Source organism: Gallus gallus, chromosome Z, assembly GCF_016699485.2.
Source record: "Gallus gallus isolate bGalGal1 chromosome Z, bGalGal1.mat.broiler.GRCg7b, whole genome shotgun sequence".
Lineage (NCBI taxonomy): Eukaryota > Metazoa > Chordata > Aves > Galliformes > Phasianidae > Gallus > Gallus gallus.
Genome location: NC_052572.1, coordinates 28,573,771 through 28,599,402, shown reverse-complemented (window position 1 = coordinate 28,599,402; position 25,632 = coordinate 28,573,771). Strand labels below are relative to the sequence as shown.

Sequence of the window (25,632 nt, the reverse complement as noted above, 5' to 3'; positions counted from 1 at the left end):
TATCAGGAAGTTATCTTCTACACACTCCAGAAACCTCCATGACAGCTTCTTCTGCACTGTATTGTATTTCCAGTATATGCTAGGAAAGTTGATGTCTCCCATGAGAACAAGGGCTGGTGATCACGCAACTTCTGTCAGATGTCCACAGAATGCCTCGTCTGCCTCATCATCCTGGTTAGGTAGCGTATAACTGACCCCAACCAGCAAGTAAGCCTTGTTGCTCCCCATCCCCCCCCCAGTCCCTACCCATAGATACCTTATCCTTCCCAGCCTCAAGCTCAGCATCAAAACACTCCCTAATATAGCCATGCCACCACCTCTCCTTCCTTGCCCATTCCCTCTGAAGAGCTTATAGCCATACTTTGCAGTGCTCCAGCCATGGGAGCAATCCCACCATGTTTCCTAGCAGACAAGTCATAGTTTGCCTGTTGCAAACTCCTCCGTTTGTTGGTCACACTGCATGCATTGGGGCACTTCAGCTGAACCATCTGCCTCAGCCCCAACCTCTGCACTTTTCCATCATGATCATCTCTAGCGAGCCACAATTTAACCTCTTCATACCTAGGTTAACCCTTCATACCTAGGTTAAAGCCTTCTCAAAGAGCTCTGACAGCTCCTGGGCTAGGATCCATTTCCTCTCTTTGAGACAGGTGAGACCATCTACAGCCATTTCACCAATTCCATTTTTTTGTTCTTTATAATCTTTTTTTTTTTTTTAATTCTGCTTAAATTTGTATCAATCACGTATTGTATGACCTCTGTCCTTCTTACTCATCATCCTCTATCTCTCACTCCAAGTGCAAAGATATTCCCACTTGACTCACTAAACAGCCCAAAGCAGCAGCAGTCATAGAAAACAGCACACTGAAAGCAAGCTGGTAATACTTTTCATATGTTGCCCAAGTGAAAGTCTTACACCAACCCTGTAAAACAAGGTGGAGGTAATTTCCTGCTTCCAGTGCCCAGCCACCACAGGTAGGCAGACTACACACACCAAAACCAAGATCACAAGTTCAGCATTTTTAATGACAGAAAATCATTTGGGGAATCTGTATCTGTAGTTTGTGCTTAACTGATGTTTACAGTACTTACGGCCTAAATGATCTCTGATTTAATTAACATTTGCAATCGATTTCACAGAATATTTATCATTCCATTTTGTGCAGGAAAGCAATATCGTCACACAGCCTAAATATTTACTGCAACTTTAATGGAAATCTTTGCCTGATTTTTTTTTTTTCAAATTAATGTAGAATGAATATTGACTGTATTTCAGGAGTTTTTCTTTTTCTAAGACAGAAATTCAGCTGTAAGCAATTAGAAGCTATTCTGTAAAAATGAATGTGTTCCTGTAGGAAGACAAATAATCAGTCATCAACAAGCAATATTCTCTGAGGAGACTAGAGCAACTAACTGACCTAGATATTGCTGTATTTTGCTGACACAGGCAATTTCTGCAGTACCAAACCAAGCAACTAAGAGACCCAAACCACATTTTTCAAGTACAATTCTTGTACATATAACATAAACAAAGAATAGAGAAGTTAAACACAACATCAGCACTCTGAAGAATGACAAATGAGAATGTAAAGCTACATTATTTTTTTTATCACATTATCAGAGCACTTAGAAAAATAAAAGTACCCTTTGGGCACACAGACCAGTATTTACTATTTTCAGGAAATTTTCTAAGGTTGTTATAAAAGCAATCACAGCTACACTTAAGTATTTCTAGAAAGGCCATAATAAAGAAACATAATATCTGATTTGCAATACCTCTGTAAGTTAGTTATGCTTTCAAAGTGTCATGAAATTACACTTCAAGAATAGATAGCTACATAAAATGCTTTCTCTTCGATCAGCTTGTTTGCCCTATTTGTAAAGCATAAGCAAATACAGACATGTATTACAAAGAATATCACTATTTGTCACTTCTTTCTTACACGATTCCAGTAAAAATACATAAAACTCTTTGTACTTCCTAGCTTCTTCCTTTTCGTTTAAAAAAGATAAAAAAAGAAGCTCTGTCATGTGTTTTTTATAATAAGTAATAAAAATAATTAACATTAAACACTGCTATCATTTGCCAAAGAATCGAGACTTCACATTTGACCATGGCATGTAAGATTTCTCTAGAGAAGCTTGATTGATAGAGAAATTGATTCAGCTGCTCCTTTGAAACTTTGAAACATATTTGAATTCAACTTCAGATACCACCAAGTTTATATTTCTTGTATTATATATGCACACACAGACAATACTGCTGCTGTGCCTGGTCCAGTGGTTGGCAACCCTGCACATAGCAGCGGCGTTGAAACTAGATGATCATTATGGTCCTTTTCAACCCAGGCCATTCTATGACTCAAAGCATAATGATCACAGACAACAGAAGAAAACGTCGTAAGATCAAAGTCATGTTAATGTGCTATACTTTTCATTAACTAAAACTGTATTTAGAGTGTATATGCCAAGGCCATCCAGCGAAAAATTCAGAATTTCAGAAACAATTTTGAAGTGATATAAAGCAATACTATTTCTTTCAGTTAACCAATTATCTTCTTGTTCTGTTCAATTTGATCATGACTTTAACTTCAGTGTATAATACAAAAAATGAGACTCCATACTGGAGGCATAAAACAAACAATAGTTTGCATTGGAGCTGCTGCACACAGAAGGGTAGACTGTGCTTTCTAAAATATAAAAAAAGAATAAAGCCTGTACACTACAAGGTATGTAGATGAAGGTATCACTACTTTTCCTGCACCCAAAGATAAATTATCACCATTCTTGAAACTCAACTGAGTCAATTTTAGAGCTGTAGCACACTCATCCTTTTAAAACAGACAACAATTTTACCTGCCACAATTAATTCAGTTCTGTGTCCATGCCTATATTCTTCTCAACTTCATTTCACTGTAGTACTGTATTGAAATTCTGAACTACCTTTGGCGGTGCACTCCTTGCCCTCTCACCCAGCCCGGTCATTACGCCCAAGACCTAGTGCATACAGTGAGGTGCAAAAGAACTTGTTCTTGGGACTGGTAACAATCACGGCTTCATGGAGACAGTTAGTAACCACCATATTGTCTCAGACAGAGTGCCTAGCTCAATAGATCCAATTCTAAGTTGTATGACTATGAGTCAATCATCTTACTCTGTAAATATAAAGCAGACTAAGAATCCCTTTTGAGTTCTTCTTGCAAGCAGCAAGAATCTCCCCTGAGTAGGGACACCTCTCAAGGTTACTTAACGCCTGTGCAGAGATTTACCTGGGATATGGTGATGCATTCCAGACAGATTCTCAGTGAACTATTTATTGTTTTTAAGCTACACAAGCTTCACTAAGATTTGATATTAGATTCATTATGCACGCCACCACCACCCTCTTTGTAGCAAATAGTCAAGGATATCTAGCCACTTCAAAACTTGTTAAGTCGCTGTCACGACTGTTCAAATTAACACGTTATATCTATTTTATATCATTAAATATCTTTCTGTCTTCCTCTTACGAGTGAAGTGTGCAGTGCATTAACTTCCATCCATGACACTACCAAATATTTAAATCTTTTTTAAATGACTTCGTAGTCAAGAACTGTAGGAACTAGTGACCAGGATCACAAGGCTCCTTCCAGCTGTTTGCAGAAGACTACATCAACCTTCTCCTGATCAGGCAGCCTGTAGTATACATCCATAACAGTGTCACCTATATTAAGCTGCCCCTTAATTATCGCCCACAAGCTCTTTACTTGATCATCATTCACCCCTTAAAGTGAAGCTCAATACATAATAGTTGTTCTCTCACACAAACAGCAGTTCCATCACCTCATCTCACCAACCTATCTCTCCTAAACAGGATATACGCATTCATGACAGCATCCCAGTCATGCGAGCTTTCCCATCATGTCTCCACAATCACAGTGAGATCATTGCCCTGTGACTGCACATATCTCTGGTTCTTCCTACTTACCTCCTATGTTGCGTGCATTAGAATACAAGCACTCTAGGGAAAAAGAGGGAGCAGGTACCTCTAGAGGAACACAAGATTTCATGTAGGCATACTCACTCTCGGGGTGTCTGGCTTTCTGGCTCTTGTCATTACAGGTAGCTAAGGAACATTTGTTACTTTTACTGTTGCCTTGCCTTATTCCCTAGTCAACTGCAATGACATGAGCACTGCCATTATGGACCCCAACAACTCATATACTTTCAATACATTTAGCTTCCATCTGAAAATTTCCATAAATAGAAATTGTTTTTAAAGAACAATACATAGATTTAGCTGAAAACAAAGTTCAGTAATGAGAAGAATACATGCTGCTGGGAGGTAACAAAAAAAAAAGAAAGAAGAGTAATTACAAATAAAACTGGCAGGGTTAGATACTACCTGAAAGTTCTCCATTTCTCATTGACTTTAATAGATTTCCACCAGAAAGAATCAATGGAAATCCCTTTAACAACAATTCTCTGCAGTGACTTACCAACTTTGCTGCTTTTCCATAATCAATCCATCTGATGGTTGCAAAGTTTGTTGACTCTGCACAGTTGAAGCCATGGTTAAAGCCTGCATGATATCCATACGGGAAAGTGATCATGAATTCCCCTGCCTCTTGTGTAACCTGTTGCATTAAAAAAAAATGAAGCACATTATAAAAACAGTTCTGCTCTTGAACCAATTAAAATTACACTTTTCCTTTACCATTACCCAGATAGAAACAATTTCTCCTTCCATACAAATGTCATTTAATACATGCAGAAATGAAATACTTGGGGCAATGCTATTTACTATATTCGGGATAGCTTCTCAGCGCAGCTTCTTGTACCACTTTACAAATTCAGAAACTATTTTCAAAAAAGTAAATCTTGGAGGACATGTTTTCTGATAAGATGTGGAAGAACAGGGAGCTAGAAAAGATGGAAGAAAGAATGTACCACTCTTCTTGAATGAGAGGAATCAGAGATGCAATGAACTAAAAATGTCCATAGTTATCGTCCCTAAGTATTATTATGCAATGAAGAAATTATTCTGTTCACCACCCTCAAGATGATTCTCTAAAATGGCACCAGAAGTATTCTGCTGTTCCTGGAAAAAAAAAAATCTTATTCCCACCCTTCTCTCATACTAACCTGAGGGATTGATTAGGCTTTTAAGCTACAGTGATGATCGAGCATAAAACAGGAGAAACTAAGTTAGTGAGCCTTGGCACAGAAAATACGTTTTATACCAGCTGAATATACTAGAAGGAAAATAGTGAAACACATTACATTATGCTCACCTGAGGCAGTATCTTCAAATCATTTTGTATAGGAAAGAAAACTACCAATTCCATTGCACCAGGCCCTAATTATTACATTTATTAACATATAGCAGGATCCTTGAGCTGGATATACCACGCAGAATGTCTGAACTTTAAATTGTTATTTTAATTGCACAAGCATTACTTCAAAATTAAATGTAATGTGCTTCTGTCCTTACCCTTTTTCTCTTTAGTCACAGTTTAAGAGAGAATAATTCTGGTACTATTGATGACCATAACTCCATATACCTGGAGTACAGGTGGTCTCGAAGAAGATTCTCAAAGAGGAACAGCTTGACTACACTTAAGATTTGGTACTGCATTAGAAAACAAGCAAGGGTAGTTCTGATTCATTATTCTGCACTTTCTAAGCACAGCAAAGAGCAATCAACATAAATGCATGCAGAGGCTACTGATTCAACAAGAAAATACAGATAGAAGAAAAATAAAACAACAGCAACAAAAAAGCCTAAAATACTGTGATACTAACTGTATTTTGCACAGTCTCAAAGAACCCAAATTCCTAGCAGTTACCAACACCAGACATAAGATATAAAATTCTTCTAGAAGAAATATAGGAGAAAAAAAAAAAAAAAAAAAAAAAGGTGGGGTAAGATAAGCAAAAGATTGGTCAGGATATTCCCTTTCAAGGCAAAAAAAACAACCTCTTATCTTCCCACACTTGGATGGACTGGTGCTCTCCTCCAGAGATGAAGAAAAATACAGTCAGCACTTATTCATCACTCACTAATATCTGTCCAAGAGATTAAAGCCTCGGTAAAGACCACCAAAGACTATATCAAGGACATACTAGTCAGAGACTAGAAATGGTACACTGTCTCTTCAACCATCTGACAAGAGTTAATCTGTAAACTAGAAGATTCAGAAGTAAAGGGTCACATGAATTTTACATGAAAACATCAACAGAAGACAGCACCACTAAAAAGCAATCTATCTAAGCTCAGCAGATAATCTGAGTAATGATGGATGTCTGCTCAAAAAGATGTATTCACTGATTACAGGGAAATAAGGAGACTTCCTAGAGATGAAATAGATTTATTTTCATTGTATGACAATGCTTTGCAAAAGCAATACAGTAAGAAATACCCACATGATCTTAAGTAGCAAAAATTGAGAGACTTGAAACAATTCAATAAATCAAAATTACAATTTGAGACCTTTTTTTCTAAGAAGAATCTGTTTTTACAAACCCCTTTCTTCTCTTCAAAATTTTTATCTACCAGTTTTTAAAATTCCTTTCTGTGCTTTTTACGTGTGATGCAAGAATAAACATAAAGGTTTAATACCTCACCTATTGATGTAAATTGCTGATAGTCTTATGGGAGGATGCAAAGAGGGAAAAAAAACAAGAAAAATATGCTGATCTGAAATATAAAGCACTGCAAAATTGTATTTTACATTTTTCATTTGCATTTTGCAAGGTTAATATTTTGGGGGGTTCATACGTAGCATATACATGCAAACACAGATACAGATGCATATATTATAAATTCTGCTATAGTACTTCAACAATCACTGTGGGAATGTTTAAGAAGGATTATTCTCAATGCCAGCAATTCCAAAAATTTATCTCAATACACCCTCCCACTGCTGACAGTTTAGCAGGTGTTCTATTGCAACAAGCACCAGTTCAGCTGCCACCTGGTAGGCGTAGGCTGCCTTATCAGCGTTCAGCACATTTCCAGTTCTATCACTTTGAGCCATGAGAGATCACAGCCTGGTTTTCTCTATTCACTTTCTCACTGAATCCCATTAATTACAATTACACTTGGGTACAGACTGCTTCCTCCTAACACTAGGTGACAGAACCAAACTTAAAATATTTAACTATTTCTAGCACTTTCATTTAAAAAAACTGAAAATCAGATTCAATCAGTACAGTGAAATAAGAACATCAGACCCCTTACCCACCTCAAATGTGTGGTACTGAAAACAAACGTACCAGCACTCTCCAAGATGCTACCTTAAGCACAAACCACTGAAAATTATACAGTTCAGAGTACTGTTCAGTAAATCCAACATCATAAATCAAGCTATAAGACCTTCTAGTTTGGAAGGATACATCTGACACTTCATGATAAAGCATAAGATTATGAAAGGGAATCAATATGTACCTGTATATCGCAAAAACTGAACTTGGCAACTACAATGATCATATATCATTCAAAAACAAACTTTTAATGTAATTTATTCAAAAAAGCTTGCTTTCCAAGGCAGGCCGTATCATTCTAAAAGCCCCCATTTCTCCAGTTTTATACATATGTTAATTTAAGCATAAAAAGAGAAGCAATCTTTCAAAAGGCATGTAACAAATGAGTGGCTTCATACCATATAAAAATCTACCTTACTCTTTGCTTCTGTGCCTTAAGAATAATGCTGTATTTCTCAGATGCTTTTTTAATCAACCTTTAACCTTCTTAAATTTCTATCTGTTCAGTTTTACCAAATGCACATAACTCCTAGTACCAGTTACTGTTAACTTAGTAGTAACAGTGCCACTGATAACCGTTGTTGCAGACAACGGAGTAGATATTTGAGAATATTTCATATTGTTGGCAAATATCTGTTGTAAGATCTCCCTCAAGACATAATTGAGAAATAAACTTTAATTATATTTACTTCTTGAACAAGGGATTGATTTCAGGTGGTATTAAGGCTACAAACTACAATATATAGTAATATCACCCCACCAGTTCTGAGCTTATTTCATATGCATTCACTTGGAATACTGCATGCTGTATTTCATATCATTCTACATAATATACACAAAAACACAATTTAGGTATTTCTATAGGCTACATTTAATATTGTTGGATAAACATCAACAAAAAGAGATGGGAAGTATTGCATAATCTAGGCAGGGGACTGTGGGAAGCTAACTTCATAACTAAGGCCTGTATGGTATCAATACACAAATACACTCTGAAATAAAAACTTCAACAATAAACAAGGAGCGTGGTGAGGACAGTTTAAAGGACTTTTCTGCAGCAAGATGAGAGTAAGAATTATAACCGATTAGTTGAACAAAAGGCTTTTAAGATACTGGAACATAAACAGATGTTCAGGCAGGAGATTATGAATCAGAGCGTACTCTTCTGAGCAGGCCTGCAAAATCTCTTCATTTAGAAATTTAGAGTTTACAAACTGTTCAGGATACAGAATACATATACTAAGGAAAAAGCAATATAGTAAAAATGCTTTTACTAGCCGGCACCTACAAGAAGCTCAAAATTCAAGAGAAAATGTTGAATGAAAAAACAAAGAAGAAAATTCTGAGAGTGACAACAAACAGAATACTTCAGACATGTTTGAAAGCAGTCAAGTTTTGAATTTATCCACAAAGAAAAGCCCCAAAATTTATTTTTTCCACTTCCTACCAATACAACTTTCCAGTACACTACTAATGAGCACTACAAAAAATCATTCTTTGTTTTTGTAATGTTTCAGCTTGTTGTATATTTTAAATTAAATAACAGTTCTTTCAGTTTCATTCCACTCTGTAAATAATCTGAAGCTTTTTTTTATTTTACAACCTATACAGTTGTATTAAATAGCATCAGAAAAGCAATACAGAAACATTAAAAAATAAAGGATTTATTCTAAAATATTAAGTATGTAGTTAGCAGTAATGCAGATAGTTAAGATGGGTTTCAAGTCACTACACAATCATATACAGGCTTGTAAGGAAACTGCATAGAAATAAAAAGTAACAGTGATCCATTAAAAGCACAGACTTTCAGGTGCAGACTGTGACAACTGCAAGCTGTCGTAACTCTCTACTAGAGAATTCCAATCTAACTCATGTAAGAGTTCTAATACTGCAGGCATTTGCTTTCACTGTTTTAGGGAGTCGGGGCCTAAAACATGTGTTTTTACCTCAGTGTTACTTCTACAATAAACAATTTTTACAATAAACACAGTGTAACTCAACACATGACTGCAGTTTACAAATAAACAGCAGTGTACCTTGTCAAAAGGAATTCCGTACTTTTTCAGTATTGAGGGAGAAATCAGAGTCATCTTGTGGCGAAGAAAAGCATTACATCCATGAGAGCTGCTTGGGAAGAATCCTAGAAAGGGAATATAAGCAAAATTGGGTGTCTTTTAATTAAAACGGTAAGGAAATTTTTGTACTTTTTTTTTTTTTTAACAACAAATTGTACTTCGTCCTGTCATTGTTAGCTGCTGAGAGATCTGTATAAAACTCAAACGCATCTCCTACGTTTCTCAGCTAATTTTCATCTTTTGTTTACCTTTTAAAGTATTAAACGATTCTTAAAAACTGCACCTGTAGATTTGGCCATCCTATTTTTTCCCCTTCCAATAACACTTTGTGCTATATTTTACCACGTTACTGTTCACTCTGCAACCCCTGCACACATGAAAATCAAGCATGCTACTTAAATTCAGGATTCCACGACAATCAGATTTACGTAGCACCTGAAGATCATACAGAGTAAATAAACAAAACCTTCTACTTACAAAAAGCCAGAAAACATGGCAACATCATTTTTAACTATTTCCCAAAGTTCAGAGAGGTTATTTTGGTGTTTTGAGAATAGCTTTTCTATTTTGCTTTGTTTCTTGCTTTTTTGGTATCGTATTTTGAATTACTTGAACAAAAACTGGTGTGAAGCTTTCATGATTATTTATGAACTAATCCACTAACTCCACTTAGTTCATTAAGTAATGATAAAATCCAGCTGATGAGTATACAGAGATGAATGAATGAAGGGAAAAGCAAAAAATCTAAGATGGTGTTTCAGCATCACTAAATTTTAGTACCTCAGTCTCTTCTCAGGATGCGAATAGGACCTCAGCAACAGTTCAAATAAGCTACACAATCTTTTGTTCTATAAAATGAAAACATCAGTGTCTTTTTCCCTCAACCTAAACATACCACTGTAAGAAAACACTATTACAAAAAAGGAAAATGGGGGAAATTGAGAAGGACAAGGAGGGCAAGTATCCACAACACTCATTTAGTTTTTCCAGATTACATTATGGGAAGAACAACAGAGCCTCAAAGAAGAAAAGGGCATAGCAGTTAACAACAAAATGCCCACTGACGTGCGGAATCAAACTCTATAACCCAGCTAGGCTATAAAGCAGGTATGATTTATTTGGCTGGCCAGGTGCAAGGGGGATCACTCCACCAAACCTGCACACCTGCAAGCAAAAAAGCTACAAATTTGTAAGCCAAGTCCATACATACGCAGCAGAATTCTTGGAAGCCATCTACATATTCATTATCCTCCCTGGAACTCGTTTACATACTGCCCCTGCTGCATGCATTGTCCGTAGTAGGGGTCTCCGTCTGGTGGTCGTGGGGAGGAAGTCAGAAGTCTTCCTCACAAAGGCTCGACGTCTTCCTCACTCTGACCTTTTTACGGTGCATTCAAACCAGTCAAAGCTATTCATTTTGTATTGTTCCTTTCTTTGTGTTTGCACAGCTGACCATGAAATGTTGAGGTGTTGTTCTCCTTCCCTAGTTTCTAAAGCTAGCTTATTTAACCCCTATATGTTCAAACCCTAGACCCACTGGAGCTCCTGATCTAACCATGAAAAGTTCAGATTGAAAAATGAAGGAGTATAGTGAGACCCATCTAACCAGCTGCTGCTGTCTCTGCTCTCAGTCCCTGTTCTACTTAAGTACAGATGCATTCCCTGCTCCAAAGACTCTTGCTAAGGAAGTGAGGAATGCTTCTGGCCATATCATACTGCAATGTTATTCAAGTTTCACAAAGTTATAGCACTAATAAACCAACAGAACTAGAATGGCTAAGGGAAACAGTTTACTTATTAATCAGCAAAGATTAGAAGCTCTTTCTTATCTTTACAGCTATCACAAAGATATAGCATCTTGACAGTCTTTTTGGAGTTTGTACTAGATCGTTACCAAGAATCACCAAGAGAGACAGTATAAATAACAAATTCACACATTTAGCGGTCCCAGAAAATGTATTATTTTACTTTATCAGTCATAAAGCATTTGAAAATAACCCATTTTTTGTGAAGCTAACCTTTATTAATTTATTTTGCTTTCTTCTGGAGAACATATTTTGCAATGTTGCGAAGACTTATTAATACCAACAGTTCACTCCACTGTAGGTCACTTATTTCCAAGTGATTTCAGTGACTTCAGAAAGCCTCATGGGCTACTACTAGAAAATAAAATACTCTCTGAAGTAATTATTTCGAAATTTTTTGCTAAATTTTGATAAAGTAGAATTAAGGCACAAAGGAGCTCACTATCACAAATCCATAGGAGAAAACTTAGCAAACAAGCTCAAAGAAGTGATGGTTCCATATCTTAGCCTCTAATGAGTTCTCACTGTTAAGTGTAAGAAGTTTCACCACTCTTAAAGCATACAGAGGGTGAAATTCTACTTTGCTAACTAAATGAATACTAATTTGTCTGATTCTACTGAAAACCATCAAACAAAAAAGTATATAGTAGTGAGAAGGATATAAAAAAAAAAAAAAAGCCACTTCAGAACAGCAATTTTATTTCTGTGTACAAGGAAAATGTGCGTAACATATGTAATGCTTTCCTTCTACAGAGAAGACCTGCCCTGAGAAATATGGACAGAGATTAAAACAAAGCAAATGGTATTTAAAGTATATATTACATTTTACCAATTACTTTGCATCACAACTACAGAGTGGAGAAAAAACAACGCCAGCTAATCACTGTGAGAAAGTCTCCTTAATGGCAGCAACAAAAATAATATAGAAAAAAACCTTTTTGATTAATTTATGCATAAAATAGTTGATGCCTGAAGAATAAAAACAATCTCTGAGAGAGATCCAGGTGGATAGATTTCCTAGAATTAAGGTGTAAATGCTTGTCCATAGGAAATATGTTAACCAACAACACTGTTCAACTGTTCTCCAAATAGAATTTTAAGTGTCTTGCTGAAAAGGCCTTGTAAATGTATGAAAGTACTAAGAAGAATTCACTCAGGATATATGAGAAGAATTAACACAAGCAACTAGACTAATGATATAAAAACATCATTTAGTTTAGACACGAAATTAGCCAAGGACGTTTAACAGTAAAAGGACTGACATTGCTTTACTGCGTTTGCACAGCAGTCCTTACAATAAAAAGTTCACTTGGGCAATAAAGGTGTAACATATATATACATTGGCAAAAGTATTAAGGCCTGTTATTAATATGTCCTGAGATCAAATTCTATTCAAGTGTGTCACTCTTACTTGCAATTACCATGCATTTTTTTTTCACTCTACTGGAATTGCAAATAATGCTAGTTTAAGTTTCAATTTTTGAAGAGTTCAGTTTCATCACAGAAGTATGGCTTCACTAAAATAGAAGACAGAAAAAGGAAACTACTCCACTAATAGTTGGCTCCGGTGGGTAAGCTTCAAATACTTTTGCACAATTAATATCTATAGCAATTATAATAACCATAACTTGGAATCGATAGCCTATGGCCTCCAAGAAATCTCAGACCTGAGCAGCACTAGGAGATAATAGACCGAAACAGACTGAAAGAAAATGATCAAAGGTGACACTTGAGACTGAGAAAATAACTGTTATGAAAAGCAACAAAGAAATTCCATTTCCAGAAGCAAGGAGAGCTTGACTGAGTTGTTTTTGTCTGAGGAAACAGAATTTGTACCAAAATTTGGTATGGCAATACATTTAATTAGCTCAACAAATAATGTCAGAAAGCAAATGACAGGCAAACAGATATCCAAAACCTGAGTTGTACCACTACAGCTCTAAAAGATGAGAAAATGTTGTGACAACTCCAGCCATAAGGTAAGCTTTTTGAATTCTAAGCAAGTTGCAAACAACACAGAACAGCAGACCACAACCTGCTGAACATCCATTAAGAGAAAATTACAGGCAACATCTGTGATTACAGTGCTCTCTCAATGAAATCAAAGGTGCTGTTGACACGTTCTGTGCCACTATAAAATATTTTTCCAGATTCTTTTGAAGTCTACAGTTGGACACACATATTTTTCAGTCTCATTCACAGCATTTTCTCAGAAATGTTCCCTTTCGGTGAACAAGGGAAGAAAGGAAGGTAATATGTTCTCATAAGATGGTTCATCAGAAGGTCTTTTCTTCTGCTCTGGCTACAGATAAGGTCACACAAACTCTTCCTTCAGCAAAGACAAACCCTGCAGGAGAATGGACTAACAGATATAAAAAGACCTATTAACATGCTGAAAAGAGGATAACACATTAGAAGCACTGCAAGACCTTTAGAAATACATTAAATCCACAGACTCTCTTACAGCATACTGACATTTAAATAATAAGAACGCCATGTAGTTCTCTCTCTCTCTCTCTTCATTAACCTATTATTTTAACACCGCCACAAGCAAATTCAAGGCACTCCTGCAACACAGCAGAACCACTGCCAAATACCAATCTCACGTTACAGCTAACAAGTCACAGGTTTACAAATCAATCCTGAATACACAGTGAATTTCCACACCCAAAAGAAAAAAAGTACTGCAATCTATCTAGAATGTACCTAACATTCAAGTTCTGTAGTAGATTCATGCTTTGTTAGCTACATGAAAGTAAGCACCCATGAGCTCTAAATCAATTCTAAAAAAAGCAGGTATTTTGTGATAATTTGCATGCAACCTCATTTTCACAGATAATCTCTTGAGAAGTGGCAGACTTCTTCCATACTTCTAATTGTTACACAGTACACAATCTGACGATTCAAAACAGCAGCATCTCAGGGTCCTGAAAGCTGGCTGATGTGGTTTCTGGGCTTTATCATATTTGAAAAGTTGTGGCTGTCAGGCACTAGAAAAAGGGAAACACCACTTGCATTTACAAGAAAGGGAGGAAGGAGGATCTGGGGAACTAAAGGCCAGTGAGCCTCACCTCTGAGCCTGGGAAGATCGTGGAACAAATCCTTTTGGAAGACATGTTGAAGCACATGAGGGACAAAAGGATAACCCAAGACAGGCTGCATGGCTTCACCATGGGAAGGTTGTGCCTGACCAGTCCAGTGGCCTTCTATGACAGAGGGATGGCATCCATGGACAAACGGATAGCAACTGATGTGATCTACCTGAACTTCTGCAAGGCCTTTGACATGGTCTCCCACCACATCTTCATCTCTAAATTGGAAAGATATGGATTTGAAGGGTGAACTATCTGATGGATAAGGAACTGGTTGGAAGGTTGCAGACAGAGGGTTGCAGTCAAGTCAATGGCTTTATGTTCAGGTGGAGGCTGCTAATAAGCACTGTCTCCCAAGGGTCCATCTTGGGTCCAGTACTCTTTAACATCTATATCAATGACGTAGATGATGGGATTGAGTGCACCCTCAGAAGGTTTGCTGATGACACCACGCTGAGCAGTGTGGTTGATATGGCAGAAGGAAGGGATACCATTTAGAGAGACCTTGATAAACTCAAAAGGTGAGCCCTGGGAACATGAGGTTCAACAAAGAAAAGTGCATGGTTTCACACTTGGGTCAAGGTGACCCCAAATATGTATACAAACTGGGAGAAGACCTCCCTGTGGAGAAGGACTTAAGGGTCCTGCCTGGTTGATGAAAAGCTTAACATGAGCCAGTAGGGTGCACGTGCAGCTTGGAAGGCCAGTGGTATCCTTGATTCCACCAGTAGTGTGCATGTGCAGCTTGGAAGGCCAGTGGTATCTTGGGTTCCATCAGAAGAGGGGTGGCCAGCAGGGAAAGGGAGGTGGTTGTCCCCCTCTATTCTGCCTTTCTGAGGCCCCCATTGGAGTACTGCATCCAGGTACAGGGTCCCCAACACAGAAAAGATGTGGAGATTTTGGAAAGGGTCCACAGGAGGGCCACAAAAAAAGATACAAGGGCTGGAGCACCTCTCATGCAGACAGGATGAAAGAACTGGCCTTCTTCACCCATGAAAAAAGAAGGCTACAGAGAGACCTCACTGTGGCCTTCCAATACTTAAAGGGAGTTTATAAACAGGAGAGAAATCAACTTTTTACATATGTAGATAGTGATAAGACAAGGAGGAAGGTTTTAAACTAAAGGAGGAGAGATTTAGATTAGATGTCAGGGGGAAGTTTTTTACTGAGAAAGTGGCCAGTTGCTGGCACAGGCTGCCCAGAGAGTTTGTGGATGCCTCATACCTGAATATGTTTAAGGTCAGGTTGGATGGAGTCCTGACAAACCTAATCCAGTACTTGATCTAGTGGCTGGCAACCCTGGGTGTGGTAGGGGGATTGGAACTTAATGATTCTTGAGGTCCATTCCTACCCAAGTCATTCTACGATTCTATTATAAAAATGTGATTCAACAAATGGTGGACAAACGTTTGGATATGAACACATAAGCAAAGGAGACAAGTAAATCTAAGGTCCCACTCAATCTATTTATCAGCTTTCTATAGTTAGCACAACAAACAATAGCAAAGAGCATGTGGAAAGAGTCTTCCAACTGCAAAGAGTCACAAACATGCTCTCAGATAATTCCACATACATACTCCAAGAGTTAACATGACCAAAATTACTTTTACTAACCTTTTTTTTTTATTATTATTATTATTATTATTGAGTTATAGTCTTATCACTACGCCAGTGAAGGCTATTTTACCTCACTAGACATTAATACTACTTCACAATTTCTGGTTTGACCATCCATACACCAGATACAAGTCAGGACTTTCTCATTTTCAGGGGAAACAAGGAGAAGTCAGTACTACGCAGATTGCAAGCTGTTCCTGAGGAAGACAAGATTCACACACACAACACTTCTGCAATGAGAGACATTAAAGAGTACATAAAAAGGTCTGAGGGTAAAGACAATTTTAAAACAAGGTTGGCTCAATAGGTTTTTGAGGGCAGTGATCACTGATACCTGGAGGAGTTTTGTTTCACTTTGTTTTTTCAACTCTGAGAGTACAGCTGAGGGTGTAGTTCATATCAGAAGATAATATTGCCATATTACAGTTACCACTCATAAAAACTGAAGTGGATTAGGTTCCATTCTGCAGTAAATTATCATACTCAAAAAAATGGGAACAATTACCTACCTAGTAGGAATGTGTGCATACTGATTTCAATCAAACTGTTAGGCTATGATCATACATGGACAAATTACGATCTTCTTATTCTTAAATTAGTAACTCTTAATCATGAGTAACTCCACTGACTCTACAAGGCAACAGACTATTATTATCTTGTTAACTTATGTGATCAGCTTGGCTGAAAATAAAGTCACTATTTAACAAACACACATAAAAATCAGATACACAGAAAACTTTCACATCTAAATTCTAAATTCTAAACAGGGAATGAATGAGGCCATACTTATTTTTCTACACTTTCATACTCAAATTTTCATCTCAAATTTTACATCAAAGTTGCTATATTCACATTTTCTTTATTAATATAAACTGAAAATCATAAAACTTTTGAAAAATATCATCCTAGATTGTAATAATCTTTAATGTAAATTTATGTAATCAAAATTCATCCCAGTTAATGCTATTACGGAAGAAAGTTCAAAAGAAGGTAATTTTTTAACATATGTAAATCATGGATGTTCATTTGAAGGAACAGAACAGGACTTCAGAACATACTCGTTCTGAATACGAGTATTCAAAATACTCATAATTCACTGCTAACAAGAATTCCTCTTAAAACACTGGCAAATACAAAAGGAGCACAAAGTTTTCTGGTATATTTTCTATATTCAACTTTTGTAGGTGTAAGTAAAATTAATATAACTTATTAAAGTGAATTGGTAGTGATCTGACTCCATTTGATTTATCTTCATGTACTGCACACTAAAGTAAGTGGGAGAATATTCTGCATGGCAACATTCTCACAAAGAAGCAGCGTCAATTTGTATGACATATAAAACAGAGAGTACAAAAGCCACAAATGGAGTGCTGTAAAATATGAGTGTTATTATACCCAGATGAGTATGTTACGAACTTGCATTTATTATCTCTCAGATATGACTTTTCTAACTTGACTCATATAACTATCAATTAGGAAAAAGTTAAATTTCTCAACTGCTGCAGCCTTCAGATTTGAGACCCTTACAAGTTATGCAAGCTGTATGTCAATTTTCATTCGAAAGACTATTTACACTTATTTTCATATATAACAGGTAATGCCTTCTCCATGAAATGGACAAATTAATACCATATACCATACACAGCTTTTTATAGTATCACTATATACCTAGCTCAGATTTTACCTTAGTTTCTTCTTGAACATAATTAAATATCAGATAAATGCCTTTTGCTCTCTGAAATAATTTCTGCAATTAAGTCAACTATTAAAAGAACTTGAAAATACTTCAAAATGTCATTTATGATTCTCCATTGTGCTTCTATTCTCTTTACTTTCTAACTCATTTTGCGAAATGAGAAATCCTTAAGAATACCATAATATTACAGATTAATGTAACACGTATAAAAATTGCAGCTACAGCTCACTTGAGATTTTTATTACATTTATGTCTACATAAAATTGAAAAAAACTTACATAAATGAGTAAGCAGCTGAAGGGCAAAATCAAACTGTTGCCTTTATTAGATTCAAGTCTAATGTATTTCAAATAAAATATCTGTAGGTGCCACAGTCAATCAAGATTTCAATGGAAAGCAAAGATGAAAGCATTCATGCACAAAAGGCATGTGTGATAATTGTGACATGCAGACAAGTTAATGGAAAATATTCTAGCCTTCCTTTAATTTTAATGTATCAACTGTTGCCTTGACTTAGACAACCTGCCACACTTAATGTAACGTTTTATTATTTTTATTACTCTAGAAGCATTCGATTAATTCAGTAAGAATTAGTCAGTCATCAGTCTTCTTGCATAAACTACTTTTCTTCACGTTACACACCTGTAAAAGTACAACCGAAAATTTTTAATACATATGTAATTAACCACTAAGTCTCATTTATGCTATCTTGTATTAACATTTCTTATTAAGTGAATTGTTGCCATGTAGATTGCTTTGTATATTCACCTTTTTAATATATCCTACTGTAAAATTCAGACTGTATTTCAGCAGACAGCAGCTGCAAAGTAGAAGACCACAGAAGCCTTACCCTTTTTAAGCAGGGAAATAATCAGAAACGGAAGACTACAAACAAAAATAAGTGAAAAATATGTCAAGGTGAGCATAAAGTTCAGCATCTTAGGAACTGTATCTTCCACACTACTAGCTGGACCAAAGATACCACAAAAACAGCCTACTCAATGAAAAACTAAGTAAAAGATATTAGAGTCAAACACTGAAAACAGGAAATGTCAGAGATGTCTCTCTGTAAAACTAACACACCTACCTTCTGTAACAATAAAAACCTTAGTATAAGCATGTAGCTCTCCTATAGAAATCTACCTTCATTCCCTGAATGTAACAGATAAAAAAAACTACCCAAAATGTTACTTTCACTGTTCAACACCTTATTCTATTTTCAATTTGATACTCGCTGTTCAAAACCCAGTTCTGAAATAAAAATAATTAAGTTTTGATCATACTTAGCATGATTCAGAAAGAAAAGCAGATTTGTATTCACCACACACCTTTGTAGCTTGTACTGTCATAGACTTATCAGCAGTACTTGCCAACTTCCATGCAGGTGTGCACTGAAAAGGCTGATGTGACATGCTCCAGCAACTTCATTAAATTAAGCTATCATGAAGGATAGCTAGGTTACTGTTCCCTTCTGTGGAAAAATATGTAAGCCAGCATTCCTCAGGCCTGAGCTCTGCCTGTCCTACATACTTTTACTAGTTCTTGTCCTAAGAACTGTTGGGTGATACTGCTGTACTGAGAAGAAAGTCTCATTTAGCCTATTACCAACTCCAACTAAGGCATTCCAAGATAAGACACTGCTCCCCACGACACGTGTCCTACCAGCTTCTGACATACCATGTTTCTGGAGATTTCCACTACTTTCCCATGTTTTTATGTCCCACTCCTTTTACCACAGTAAGCCATCATTAGCAGTAGTGAAAGCTTTCAGAAATCTCAGGACCTGTGCGCCAACACAGTATGTTTGTATAGAAACTTCCACTAAGCAACATTGTAAGTTCCCATGAAATTGGGAACTTATTTTTTTAAAGGTGTAGCAAAAGCATGTCCCTCAAAAAGTTACCTAGTTGCTGAATTTGTAAAGGTTACCCCCTATCTGAATAAACTACAGTATGTCAAAGAAAAAAACGAAAGTTTTTTTAGCCTGCTCCAAACAATGGCACCCATCACTTGCACTTATTTCTTAGAAACGAATGAGCAAATGTTGCTGAAATTGCACATTCACTTTCCTTGCTCTCAAAAAAAGAAGGGTTGGGCACACACTACTTTATAGAATGCTTAAACCTGAAGAGTTAGATATAAACTGCTGCACAGCTATAAGCAGTCAATGTGAAATCCTATAATATGCTTGAGAGCAGCTCAACCATATCAAGTGAAAATTCTATCTACCCAAATAGCATCTTCCCAGTTAACATCAAAAGCGCATGTATAGAAGACCTTAAATACATAAAATCTTTGCTTCTCCTGAGTAATCAAGGTGTGGATCAAAGATTTGCTGGCTGAAGAACTGTCTGGAAGGCTGGGCCCAGAGATTGGTGGTGAATGGAGCTAAATCCAGCTGGTGACCAGTCAGGACTGGTGCCCCTCCAGAGGTCAGTACTGAGGCCTGTCTTCTTCAATATCTTTATTGATAACCTGGATGAGGGCATTGAGTGTGCCCTCAATAAGTTTGCAGATGACACCAAGTTGGAAGGAAGAGCTGATCTGCATGGGGGTAGCGAGGCCCTGCAGAGGGATCTGGACAGGCTGGATCACTGGGCTGACACCAGTGGGATGAAGTTCAACAAGACCAAGTGCCGGGTCCTGCACTTCGGCCACTAAAACCCCAGATAATGCTACAGGCTTGAGGCAGAGTGGTTGGAAAGCTGTGTAGAGGAAACAGACCTGGGGGTATTGGTCAGTGCTCAGCTGAACATGAGCCAGCAGCATGCTCAGGTGGACAAGAAGGCCAATGGCAACCTGGCTTGTATCAGAAATAGAGATGCTAGCAGAAGAAGGGAAGTAATTGTCCCCCCATACTCAGCCTTGGTGAGGCCGCACCTTGAACACTGTGTTCAGTTTTGCGGCTCTTACTACAAGAAAGACATCGAGGCCCTGGAGCATGACCAGAGAAGGGCAACAAAGCTGGAGAGGGGTCTGGAGCACAAGTCTTATGAGGAGAGGCTGAGGGAGCTGGGATTTGCCTGGTCTACCACATGCATCAAAATGTTTATCAGTGAAAATCAAAACCTTCAATGTATGTACAAGAAGAGTTTTGTAGGTCATAAAAAAAAAAAAAAAAAAAAGATGTGGAAATTAGAATTAAGTGGCAACTATCTCAGCAGAAACTCTCTCAGTTTTCATATGGGAAATTTCAGAACAGTGAATGTAATTATCCAGGTTGAAATCTGTCTTTTTAATCTGCGCTTTTAAGGCTGTGAGCTCATGTCTTTACTTTCACATCTCAGTGATACGCATGATATTATTGTTCTCAATAACGAGTTTAATAATTGCTCATTAAAACTGCCATGCATATATATGTGCATAAAATAGACATGAAAAGAAAATGAACAAGCATTTTCAGAAGACAGTCCGGATACACAATATCTAATTATCAGCTTTCATTGGCATTCATAGAATCACAGAATCACAGAAACATAGAATGGCCTGGGTTGAAAAGGACTTCAAAGATCATCTAATTTCAACCCTTTTGCCGTGGACAGGGTCGCCAACCACAAGACCAGGCTGCCCAGAGCCACATCCAGACTGATCTTGGATGCCTCCAGGGACATCCACAACCTTCTTTATATAATATTATTCCTTATATAATATTATTAATAGCAGGCTATAAAACATATGCTGTAGGTCAAGAAATATGCCTAATTATTCCCGTGCTTGAGGAGAGCTGTAGTGTTATTTAAAATAAAACAAAACATTGTGCAAGGAACATTTTTCTATATATATATATATATTTTTATCCTTTAAACCCCATCCCAATATCCTCTGCTTCTTTTCAGAAGATTTTCCTCACACCTTTGGAGAGCACAGGTACATGCTTTGGGTAATAAACATACACTGTTATGCTGCTCGTTGGCCAGTAGGCTGCTATAAATAAGATTTAGAGTCGTATTTTGTGAGCCTCCCCCTCCTCAGAGGTACTAAGTTTCCCTTCTCTACCATGACATTCCGTTCCACTTCCATGAAACTTCAGGAAACTCTGTTCTCTTCAACGTTTCTTTCTTTGAATCAAATTTAACTACTATTGACTATAAATTCAAAAGCTTCTGGTGCCAAGAAAGTACAATAAGGAAAAGCAAGGGCATGGAACGAGGCAAAGATATTAGCAATGAAAATCTAATTAACAAAAAGGGCAAAATTTTGTCTTATTTTCATAAACATGACCAACCTAAAAATACCACTACAAAATAAAGTACTAAGAAAAAGGCTTATTTTGCGCCTTTAAAATTGCTCAGAGTATTAAAAGGCATTCCTGGCTTGCAAATATAAAAGTCACATGATATTAAGAAGTAATAAAGCACAGTAGTTCAGTAGAGGACGTTTTCCAACGTGCTGGAGGCTTGTCCTTCAAACATCTCACATACAGAAACACTAAAAATATTACCTTGAGCCAGTCGTTCAAGCCGTTTCCCATGTTCTGGAGGAATTGCATACCTAAAATTCACGTGAAGAAAAGGATTATATGTTTAAAGAAATAATTACTATGCAAAACAGCATTTTACACATAATTAAGTACCTTAAGTACAGAAAATAAGAAGATTAATGAGTGAAAAATCATATATAGAAAAAATATACAGGTTGCTCCAAAAGTAATGCCTCCCGTTTATTTCCATGGAAATGACAACTGATACAAAGAGTATAATAACACTATTTCAAAGAGCACATTCTCAGCTACAAAACACTGTTCTTCAACAGTTACCACCATTAGCTACGTATTTTCTCCAGTGATGAACTGCATGCCAAGCTCACACAAATCTGCACTAGTAGAGGTGACCCACTATTGATATCACCAATGCTGAAATGCACTACCTCACTGTGCTCACGTCCATTGGTTGGTCTCCAGAAATGCTCAGCAAGTGTCAATGAGTGTCAATTGGTGCCATTTTTTCCACATGGAAGAATTCAGTGCCACACCTCTACTGCATCTGCACTTCCATATCAGATATCGTTCTGTCACAGTGCCCCGTTGCTGCCATCTGTCACATGGCAACAAAATGCAATGGAATATTGGCAGGAAGGTTTAACCTCTACTGCAAAACCACCAGCATAAACATGATGGGTCAGCTTCATAAAGTAGGATGCATTACTTTTGGAACAGCCATCATATATCATTTTCTGAGGAAGAAGTACAGATTAAGGTATTTTGAGAAACAATTTTAATTACTATTAGTTTAAAAATTATAATACACAGTTCAAAAATGTATTACTATTTAAAATCATGCATATTGGCATTCATAACTCCAATTGACAAAGATGGATTTTCATTTTCCAAGTGAAACAAAAACACATATAACAAAATACATACAATTCTCACAGGTTTAACTTGATGTAAAAAACTGATGATCAAAAAACTTTGTTTTTTGATGTATTTCACAGAAGTTCAACAGAAAAATATGAGTATTAAATGTCTCCTGCATTTTTTCCTTACTGTAAGTGCTGTAGAATGAGAGGCTATTTGCCTTCATAACTCATTTGCAATTCTTAAGAAACACATTTTCTAAAAATTCAGAAATTGTGCAGATCTTGGAAACATTCTGCTCCTACAATAACGTGTTTTTATGTAATTCCATAAGCAATTTGCAACAACTTCACAAAGCAAACACAGAACCTTGTTCTTCACAGATTTACTGCACTTCATAGACATGCCACTGGTACATCTATGCATTAGACTCTACTTTTGACTTTAACAACTTCACCACGTGATATAAGTGGCTTTCATTTCAGTTTGATATTTTAACAACACTGAATTAGTTCTTTGTTAAAAAAAAAAATACAGTTCAGAAAGGGGAAAATGCATACTTAGAGCAGTACAAACCCACATTTTAAAGTCAACATGCAGATTTTTCTCTTGTACTATATTATGAATACAAATTTCTTTTATATTTTCTGTCAACTCATCAAGAAAAAACAAACAAGCCATTCAGAATCCCTCACTCGGCACAACATTCTTCTATCTCCAGCTTTCATTTGCACCTAATGCACACATAATTTTTAACTATTACAACTGAAACTTCTGCACAGAAGCAAGACTATTCCAGCACAACAGTCTGTACTCTAAACAGAAGAAGTTTAACAAAGCCCATGCCTTCTGACAGCCCACTCCAAATGCTACTAAACAAAGAGACTTTTGGCTTGACTCTACTCACTGAGTGCAGTTTTCTTCAGAATTTTGTCTTTCCAAAATTTTTTCTCCCCACTTGTACTTCTGAACTATGCCTGTTCTCTGCCACATATTAAATGTGCATCCGTGTACACATAACAATCTAAAACATTTTTAACTTTCATACCTCAGCTATACAGCTATGTATAACATTTTCTATTGCATTCTATGCCATTAAACACCAAAGTCCAAAGTAAAACCAGAAAAGACAGTACTTATGTCTAAGAAGACAACCTAGAGACTTTTCTTTGCTTTTCTTGTCTCTAATCAGACAGGGATTACTCTGAAAAGTTGTTCTTCCGAAAGTGCATCAGGCTGTATTTTTGTGATAATACACAGCCAGATACATCTATCTATACCTGCATATATATTAAGTACTTACCAGTAGTAAAAGAAGACAAAACTTGAAAACTGAGGTCACATTAAAAACGGTATCTATTAAGCTATCAGAAGGATAAATGGGGACAATATCTGGTAAGGTATGCAGAGTGGAAGTTAGGAAAGCAAAAGCCTAACATGACCTCAGATTGGCCACTACAGTAAAAGAGAATAAGAAATCATTTTACAAACATATCAATGGTAAGAGAAGAACCAAGGAGAAGTTCTAGCCTGTAGTTGATGCAGCAGTGAATGTGACCACTGAGGATAAGGAGAAGGCTGAGGTCCTCAACGCCCTTTTTACATCTGCCTTTAATAGTCAGTTATCCTCAGGCACTTTATGCCCTGATCTGGAAGCCTGGGATGCTACATAGAATACAACCCCGGTGATTCAGGTGGAGACAGTTAGAGAGCTCCTCCTCCATCTGGACTATCGCAACTCCATGGGAATGGACGGGCTCCATCCTAGGGTGATGAGGGAGCTGGCGGGGGTGATTGCTGAGCCACTCTCTGCCATCTACCAGCGGTCATGGTTATCTGGAGAGGTCCCAGAGGATTGGAGGCTGGCTGATGTGACTCCCATATACAAGAAGGGCTGTAAGAAGGATCTGGGGAACTACAGCCCCGTCAGCCTAACCTTGGTACCAGGGAATGTTATGGAGAAAATCATCCTGGGTGAGATCACACGTCTTGTGTGTGACATCCAGGGGATCAGACCCAGTCAGCATTGGTTCATGAAAGGCAGGTCGTGCTTGACCAACCTCATCTCCTTCTATGACCGGGTGACCAGACTGGTGGATGAGGGAAAGGCTGTCAGTGTAGTCTACCTAGACTTCAGCAAAGCCTTTGACACGGTCTCTCACAGTATTCTCCTGGGGAAACCGGCTACCCATGGCCTGGACAGGTATACCCTACTTTGGGTAAGGAACTGGCTAGAGGGCCATGCCCAAAGGGTAGTGGTTAATGGAGTTAAGTCCAGCTGGCAACCCATTACAAGCAACCCAGGGGTCGGTACTGGGGCCCATCTTGTTTAATATCTTTACTTATTATCTAGATGAAGGGATTGAGTGTGCCCTCAGTAAGTTTGCAGATGACACCAAGTTGGGAGGTGGTGTTGATGTGCCTGAGAGTAGGCAGGCCCTGCAGAGGGATGCAGATAAGCTGGATTGCTGGGCTGAGGTGAATGGGATGAGGTTCAACAAGGCCAAGTGCCAGGCACTTTGAAACTGCACTTTCAAACTGCAATTTGACCACAATAACCCCATGCAGCGCTATAGGCTTGGGGATGAGTGGCTGGATGACTATGAAGAGGAAAGGGACCTGGGGGTATTGGTTGATGCTCAGCTGAACATGAGCTGACAGTGTGCCCAGGTGCCCAAGAGGGCCAACAGCATCCTGACCTGCATTAGAAATAGTGTCGCCAGCAGGAGCAGGGAGGTAATCATCCTCCTGTACTCAGCACTGGTGAGGCCGCACCTTGTGCACTGTGTTCAGTTTTGGGCTCCTC

General features: G+C 37.6%; 1 protein-coding gene across 12 annotated transcripts in view; it reads right to left on the bottom strand.

The window, feature by feature from the left end:
* The window catches only part of KDM4C (lysine demethylase 4C), a 309,184-nt gene that overhangs the window by 215,865 nt on the left and 67,687 nt on the right, over positions 1-25,632 (bottom strand). For all 12 annotated transcript variants that reach the window (XM_046905735.1, XM_040655989.2, XM_015280207.4 and 9 more), the window contains 3 exons: positions 21,972-22,021; positions 9,282-9,385; positions 4,479-4,616 (listed from right to left, as the gene is read on the bottom strand). In XM_046905735.1, coding sequence (XP_046761691.1) covers positions 4,479-4,616; positions 9,282-9,385; positions 21,972-22,021 — 292 coding nt within the window. The remainder of the gene's footprint in view (positions 1-4,478; positions 4,617-9,281; positions 9,386-21,971; positions 22,022-25,632) is intronic.